This window comes from Octopus sinensis, linkage group LG17, assembly GCF_006345805.1.
Source record: "Octopus sinensis linkage group LG17, ASM634580v1, whole genome shotgun sequence".
NCBI lineage: Eukaryota > Metazoa > Mollusca > Cephalopoda > Octopoda > Octopodidae > Octopus > Octopus sinensis.
The window spans coordinates 49919133-49927284 of record NC_043013.1 but is presented as its reverse complement, the minus strand read 5'-3'; the positions used below and the strand labels follow the sequence as shown (position 1 = coordinate 49927284).

Sequence of the window (8152 nt, the reverse complement as noted above, 5' to 3'; positions counted from 1 at the left end):
TATTATACGCATCATTTTTATGAATATATATGAATATATATATATATATATATATCTTATATATTACATATGTACAACTTTATATATATAGTTTATGTATATGCTCATATCATATATATAATATATATATATACATATATATATATATACACGCATATATATATATATATAATAAAACATATATATATACACACACACACATATATATATTATATATAAGATATTATATATATATAATATATTATATATATATATATATATATAATATATATATATATATATATACATAGTTATATTATATATATATTCTATATATATACATCATCATCATCATAATATACATATTCTATATATACATATATATAATGTACATATATTTTATATACATATCATCTATCTATATCTACATTGTGTGTGTATATATATATATATTATATATCTGTGTGTTCATATGTATACACAAACACTCACACACATAGACACATGCATGCACATACACAGACACACACACACACACACACACACACAAACACTCACTCACTCACTCACTCACACACACACACACACACAAACACTCACACATGTTATGCGTGTGTGCTTTGTCTTAATTTTATTTTTTTGGTGGCCACAGCAACAAAGAAGAGGTCGTAGTGAATTGGGTCACCATCTAACAACACAAGCCTCATCTATGAATTTTTTTGCATCCAACAATGCAGTGTGTCAAAGTTTAAGAGAGCTTGCTTGGTTTTTTTACGATACTACACAGCTAGTATCTTTGACAGACTCTTTCCTTTGGATGGCTTTTATTAACTGTGCAAAAACTTCTTCCACTGACTGAAAAAAAGAAAGAAAAAGAAACGTTAAAAGATTAATATATCTTTATATATAAAAGTAAGGTTGTGTGCTGTCTGTCACCTACGATTTAGATTCCTAACTCCTCCCACATTTTGCGGTGCAGTTTAACCAAATTCGGGTATCTTATAGTCGTGATTCATATCGAGCCCGTCTGACTATTAGCGCGCGTCAACGATGAGTCTACGATTTTAAAAATAATTTAACATCATTTTTTATTCCATTTTAATGCATAAAATGCATCGTGTGTCGATGGCGGCGGAGTTGGCGTCCACGCTCACAGCTGCACCTGTTTGCTTCTCCCCCTTCCCTCCCTCGTGAAGCTGTGGGGAAGGGAGTGTAAAGAAATCAACGTCGTAATTCGTTGTGAAGGAAGCCAGCGTTCTTTTAGAACAACGACTTCATGGCTTGAAGACACCAAAACAAAAATGGCTAAGAAAGCCCGAATTTATAAGGGAAGTAACTCTCTAAAAATGCTTATATAGTTATTTCCCTTACAAACCCGAGCAACGCCGGGCGATACTGCTAGTCTTTATATATAAAAGTAAGGTTGTGTGCTGTCTGTCTCCTACGATTTAGATTCCTAACTACTCCCACATTTTGCGGTGCAGTTTCACCAAAACCAGGTATCTTATAGTCATGATTCATATCGAGCCCTTCTGGGTATTAGCGTGCGTCTACGATGAGTCTACGATTTAAAAAAAAATTTACCATCATTTCTTCCCATTTCTAATGCATTTTTGGCATATATAAGGGAAGTAACTCTCTAAAAATGTATTATTAAATCTCAGAACGTAAAAAGCTACAGTAACACCCTCCCCTCTTTGTGGTTAGCCATATTGAGATGGCTATTATACTTTACATCTCTAAAAATGCTTATATAGTTATTTCCCTTACAAACCCAAGCAACGTCGGGCGATACTGCTAGTCTAATAATATATCTAAAAGATTAATATAATGAAAAAATAATCAGCACTTCATCTGAAAACACACACTTACTAAAATATCAAAGAACCACACATGCGTTGTTTCACAACTAGTACTGCATCTGATAGTACAATAACTGATGCCCTTTCTGCATAAAACCCAAGCAGAAATCTAGTCTAATAATATATCTAAAAGATTAATATAATGAAAAAATAATCAGCACTTCATCTGAAAACACACACTTACTAAAATATCAAAGAACCAACACATGCGTTGTTTCACAACTAGTACTGCATCTGATAGTACAATAACTGATGCCCTTTCTGCATAAAACCCAAGCAGAAATCTATACAATACAAGACAGCCGACACAAAATATTTTGCTTAATCAAATCAAACCAGATAGCAGAAAGCAGAACCAAAATCGAAGTCGATCAACATCAATGGAAATTGCGGCTGTGATACCAGTGCCGGTGACAAGTAAGCGAACCATCCGATTGTGGCCGTTGCCAGCGCCGCCCCGACTGGCCTCCGTGCCGGTGGCACGTAAAAAGCACCATCCGTTCATGGCCGTTGGCACGTAAAAAGCACCATCCGTTCGTGGCCGTTGGCACGTAAAATGCACCATCCATTCGTGGCCGTTGCCAGCCTCGCCTGGCCCCCGTGCCGGTAGCACATAAAAGCACCATCCGTTCCTGGCCGTTTGCCAGCTCCGTCTCGCACCTGTGCGGGTGGCACGTAAAAAGCACCCACTAGACTCGTGGAGTGGTTGGCGTTAGGAAGGGCATCCAGCCGTAGAAACACTGCCAGATCAGACTGGGCCTGATGCAGCCTTCTGGCTTCACAGACCCCAGTTGAACCGTCCAACCCATGCTAGCATGGAAAACGGACGCTAAATGACGATGATGATGATGTTTTCTCTCTTTTGTCTGTCTTTATGTTCTGAGTTAAAATTTTGCTGAGGTTGATTTGCCTTTCATCCTTTTGGGAGGTCGATAAATTAAGTACCAGTTGCATACTGGGGTTGATCTAATTGACTGGCACCTTCCCCCAAAATTTTGGGCCTTGTGCCCAGAACAAAAAAGAATATGTTTTCTCTCTCATTCTTCCAAGCTTTTGATTAGAGAGCAGCTATGTTTATATTGATCCTGACCGATTGCAGGATAGTATATGGAATGCTATACAAACCCATCCGATTGCTGTACTACTTGAGAATTAGATTTACAGTAACTCACATTTGAATCCTGTACAAATATTTATCTGTTGCTGGATGGAATACTTTTCGTTTATCCCAGCAACCTATAAAGGAACACTACTACTACTACTACTACCCTTGAAAGCAGTAACCCTGTATGACTGAAGCCAGTTAAAAATAACATTCCCCTTGAAATATACATTGATAATCTCAAGTTAATTGTTAATATAACTTTCCATGCACCTAATTGCAGTTGCCTATTTTCGGAAAGGATCGATGGGCCACACTTTCGCGGTTCGTATTCGTACTGAAAAATCGAGATCGAGCGAGCTTTTGCCCTTTTGCTCGACGTGTAATGAATCACTTTTGTGTAAATAGAAGATTTTGTAAAACAATGACTAAATTATTTTGTTCATTGATTTTTGGTCTCTTGAACCATTGGAATTGCTCTGCACTCTAAACAAGATTCCTCTACTCACCCAAAGAAGCAATACACTACAGCTACTAATAAAAAACACAGTAAGTGGATTTTAACAACTATAAAATACTTGCAAGAGTGTGAATTTGCAGAGATATACAACCTACACCAGCATAAAGCAATACACATAAAGATTATTTCTTTGCTGAGATAAATATATCCATGGCCTTTGCCATGGGTATGTGGGAAGCATTAGACAAAGTTTGCAAGACAATGAAACATTAGTGAAGTGTAAACTTACCCGTGAGCCTTTGATATCTTTTGTAGTTACCTGGAAAATTAAAGAAAGCATCGAGATTACAATGGGACAAACATTGACAGTGGTGACAACGGATTAATGGATGGAGAGATGAGGAGAAAAAGAAGGAGGGCTCTACAGATGGAAAAGACTTTCAGGTGAGTGTCATATCACTAAGGCAAGTTTGTTGGTGAGAAAAGATGTTAAAAGAGACAGGAAGAATTTAGTGGGAAAGATATTCTATAGCATAGAAGCCTTCATGTCAGGATGTTTAATATTGTCCTCACTTATACAGAGGTATGGCATGTGTTTGGGGAAGAAGGGACAAAAAGGGGAAATAAGTGAAGGAAAAGATTGGGACATAACAAATGCAAATGGGAGTTAGAGTGGATGGGGTGAAGAAAGAAGGTCTGACTGAAAAAGCAAGCTGATAATTTTATTTGTAATTTGGAAAGTATCAAATTTATAGATGATGGGCAATTAAAATTTGAGACGAGATATGAAATTAATATCTTCTCAAATTACAGAATGAACCATTAGTCAAAACTAAAAACAGTAAAAGAATAAAGTTGAAGGGAAAATTATAGTAAATTTGTCAAGAATTAGGGAATTATAGAGACACGTATCTTCCACAGATCTTCAATTTCAACTCTTGTCACAGGAGCAGAAAACACCAACTTTAAGAAAACTCTGGGATTTCTAAAACTCCTTTCTAACAAAGGAGCAAGCATTGAGAGGAAACGGGAGTTGCATTAGTAATATAATAAAAAGGAAACTGTTATACTAAAGTGGACTTAAGTCACAGAGTTGGCCCAGCAACTAAACAGGACAAACGGTTTCTACAAAACAGGGCAAACTAAAAGATATTTAACATTTCTGAAACAATCTCGAACTGTTTAACCTATTAATTCTATGAAAGAAAAAAAATGCTAAACATCACAAATATTATAATTAATATTCCCTTAGCAACTGAATTGTTGGAGTAGAACTGAAGATTTCTCTTCATAAAACGGTTTTAAAAAGATGCTTTATTGAAGTGTTTCCCACTTGATTTTCTAGGATCATGGAAGAATTAAAGCTCTACTAAATACTTATTAAATTACACAATGTTACATCTATCTAGCAAGCTATAATTCTAGTTTATAGCAAAGTATATTAGATCAATGATGATAATGACACACCATGGATACAAGATAATAATAAGTTGGCACTTCACTTGGCAGTGGCTCTCAGAGAATCTTAGTCCCACTTCAAAATATATTCTTTACTGGTATTTGAAATCAATATGACTCATAATTCTTCTGGCCTTTGCAATCTCAAACATAATTGTTTTAATTGTTGTATTCACAATCATTATTACCCGGTTCACTCTTACCTTCCTTTGGACTACCAGCTTTCTTACCACCTCCCTTCTTAATCTTAGCTTGTGGTAGTTCTTAGATCAAACAATGACTCCAGGTTTTAAGAAAATGGTATTGTATATGCAATAAAGAATTTTAAAGTTAAGAGAAGTAAAAAATAAAAATATCATATCTTCATATAAGGGTGAAAATAAGGAATTAATATGGAACTGGAGATAACCTCATCTGTTTTGGCAGATACTTCAAGAAAAGGAATTTCCCATTCGTCGGCAAGTTTTTTTCCGTCTTCCATTGTAACTGCTCTGAAATAGGGAAAAGCAGAGGATTAAAGAAGAACTTCAAAGTAACATACACTGTAATGAATCACTTTTGTGTAAACATATTGACAGAGAAGTAAAAGAAACTTCCACTCCTGCGTGTGGAAATACTGATAGAGGAACACAACAAAATATCCCTTACTTCATGTGAACATGTTGGTGGAAGAGCACCAGAGACATCACCTCCTCCATGTGAATAGGTTATTTGAGGAGTAATACAAACATCAACTCCTAGTGGAGAAGGACTAGAAACATTAACCCCTCCATGTGAATATAATGAAGGAGCATACCAACATCATCAGTTCCACCATGTGAACATGGTGGAAGAGCACCAGAAAATCACCTCCTCCATGTGAATAGGTTATTTGAGGAGTATACAAACATCAACTCCTAGTGGAGAAGGACTAGAAACATTAACCCCTCCATGTGAATATAATGAAGGAGCACTACCAACATCATCAGTTCCACCATGTGAACATGGTGGAAGAGCACCAGAAACATCACCTCCTCCATGTGAATAGGTTATTTGAGGAGTAATACAAACATCAACTCCTAGTGGAGAAGGACTAGAAACATTAACCCCTCCATGTGAATATAATGAAGGAGCACTACCAACATCATCAGTTCCACCATGTGAACATGTTGGTGGAAGAGCACTAGAAACTTCATTTATGTCATGTGAACTTGTTGCTTCAAATAAATTAAGGAAAAAAATCCAGTTTTGAATTCCACTTTGTAGTGATTTCTTCAACTTTGTTTTAATTATTCAAACCATGTGTTCAACAACCTTCTTCCGCTGTTCTGACCATCTTGGCAGGCTTTCTTATTAGAATTTCTTTGGCTTTCTTGCAAAAAGATCCTTCACTTGTTTTTTGATATTTTTTTTTTCATTTTATCTAGTTTCAGCTCACGAGCAGTGGCCATGCTGGGGCACTGTCGTTCAAATGTATATTGTTGAAAACAATAACTAAACTTAGTCATGAACTAAGAAAGCCAAAGTTTAATAATAATATAATAATAATAATGAAATTATTGTATACAGTGCTCAGGTGCACCACAACTTGTCAGAAAGTGCGTATAAAGTATATGCAGTAATGTAGAAATGTCTGGAAAGCGAACAATGTATGAGTCAGATACATGCTTGTGTGTGTATGGAGGGGAGAAAATCAGGTGTAGTGTTGGCGAATCTCAGGAAGCATGGAAGTTTTGAAGGATGCAGTGCTCCGACAACTAACAACTGATGCCGGCAGTTTGTTCCATGCTTCAGCAACTCTCAGCGTGAAAAAATGTTTCCTAAAGTCATGGGAGCTGTGCTGTTTTCTTACTTTGTAAATATGTCCACGGGTGTTAGACAGGTGGAGTTTGAAAAGGTGCTCAGAGTTATTGTTTGTAAGATGGTTGATAATTTTACGGGTGTCTGCCAAGTCAGCTGCCAGACGTCGGAGTTTCAATGTGTCCATGCCCAGGGAAGTAAGGCGTTCAGGATATGGCAAATGCCTGATGGAGGGTATTCTTTTGGTTGCACGTCGCTGAACAGCTTCCAGACGATTGATATCCTGGGCAAGATAGGGTTTAGTATATCGAGACTGCTTATAATCACAATCCATACACACTTTCATGTTTCCAGACCTTGTTGTTATGCTTTGCATCACATATTTTTCGGTAGATGGAAAGGTACATTATTTACATCTGATGGATATTTGTCCTCATCTTGTTTATTGTTAACAATAATTTTCGAAATTATTATTATTATTCAAGTCTGGAAACGAACTCGGAATCTTGGAGTTAGTATCATCATCATCATCATCGTTTAACATCAGCTTTCCATGCTAGCATGGGTTGGACGGTTCAACTGGGGTCTGGGAAGCCAGAAGGCTGCACCAGGCCCAGTCTGAGCTGGCAGTGTTTCTACAGCTGGATGCCCTTCCTAATGCCAACCACTCCGTGAGTGTAGTGGGTGCTTTTTACATGCCAGACGAGGCTGGCAAACGGCCACGGTCGGATGGTGCTTTTTACGTGCCACCGGCACGGAGACCAGACGAAGCTGGCAACAGCCAAATCCCATGCTGTTAAACACTATGCCATATGCCCAGAATTGAAAGTGATATCATCGTCATTGTTTAATGCCTGTCTTCTATACTAGCATGGGTTGGAGGGTTTCACAGGAACTGAGTCAAAAGACTGTGCTGAGCTTCAGTGCCTGCTTTGGCATAGTTTGCCCAGATGGATTCCCTTCTTAACATCAACTACTTCACAGAATGCCCTGGGTGCTTTTTTGTGTGGGACCAGCACTAGTAGGGTCACCAAGTAACTTGTGAGACAGGACCCCCTCAACTGAGTGGGGTGGGTGTTTTATGGAGGCAGGTGGCTTTATACCAGGTGATGAGAGATTAGTAGAGGAGATACATGGCTACCCCAGCTGGGGGAAAAAAAAGTGAGAAAATGGTGATGCTGAAGTGTCAGGGTGTACACTCAGGGTACAGAAGGTGAATATAAGAAAATGGAACAGAGAATCAGACCTGATGAGTGGGTGGGTAAATTCACAAGAGTGTGTAAAGAGGGTGGCAAATGAATAGAGGTAAATGCAGTGAATGGTAAACAGAGGTGGGGGGCATGGTTAATGGCATATACCAACTTTCTGGAGGGGATGGATAGAGAAAATAGGAATGGGTTAGGGAGTAATAGGTGGCAGTACAGATGATGAGGGGTGTGTGTGTTGGGGGTGCTGGAGAGAAATAAAGTGCTAGGGATGAGGCCAGGGGTACATAGTGGTAGAAATAGTGAT

The 8152-nt window shown here is 37.9% G+C and overlaps 1 protein-coding gene across 2 annotated transcripts in view; it reads right to left on the bottom strand.

The window, feature by feature from the left end:
• Positions 1 to 613: 613 nt before the first annotated feature.
• LOC115220880 (GTP-binding protein Rheb homolog) overlaps positions 614 to 8152 on the bottom strand; it is a 56395-nt gene continuing 48856 nt past the window's right edge. For both annotated transcript variants that reach the window (XM_036510572.1, XM_029791070.2), the window contains exons 8-10: positions 5271 to 5352; positions 3693 to 3722; positions 614 to 834 (exon numbers count right to left, since the gene is read on the bottom strand). In XM_036510572.1, the coding sequence (XP_036366465.1) occupies positions 751 to 834; positions 3693 to 3722; positions 5271 to 5352 (196 nt within the window). In that variant the 3' untranslated portion in view covers positions 614 to 750. The remainder of the gene's footprint in view (positions 835 to 3692; positions 3723 to 5270; positions 5353 to 8152) is intronic.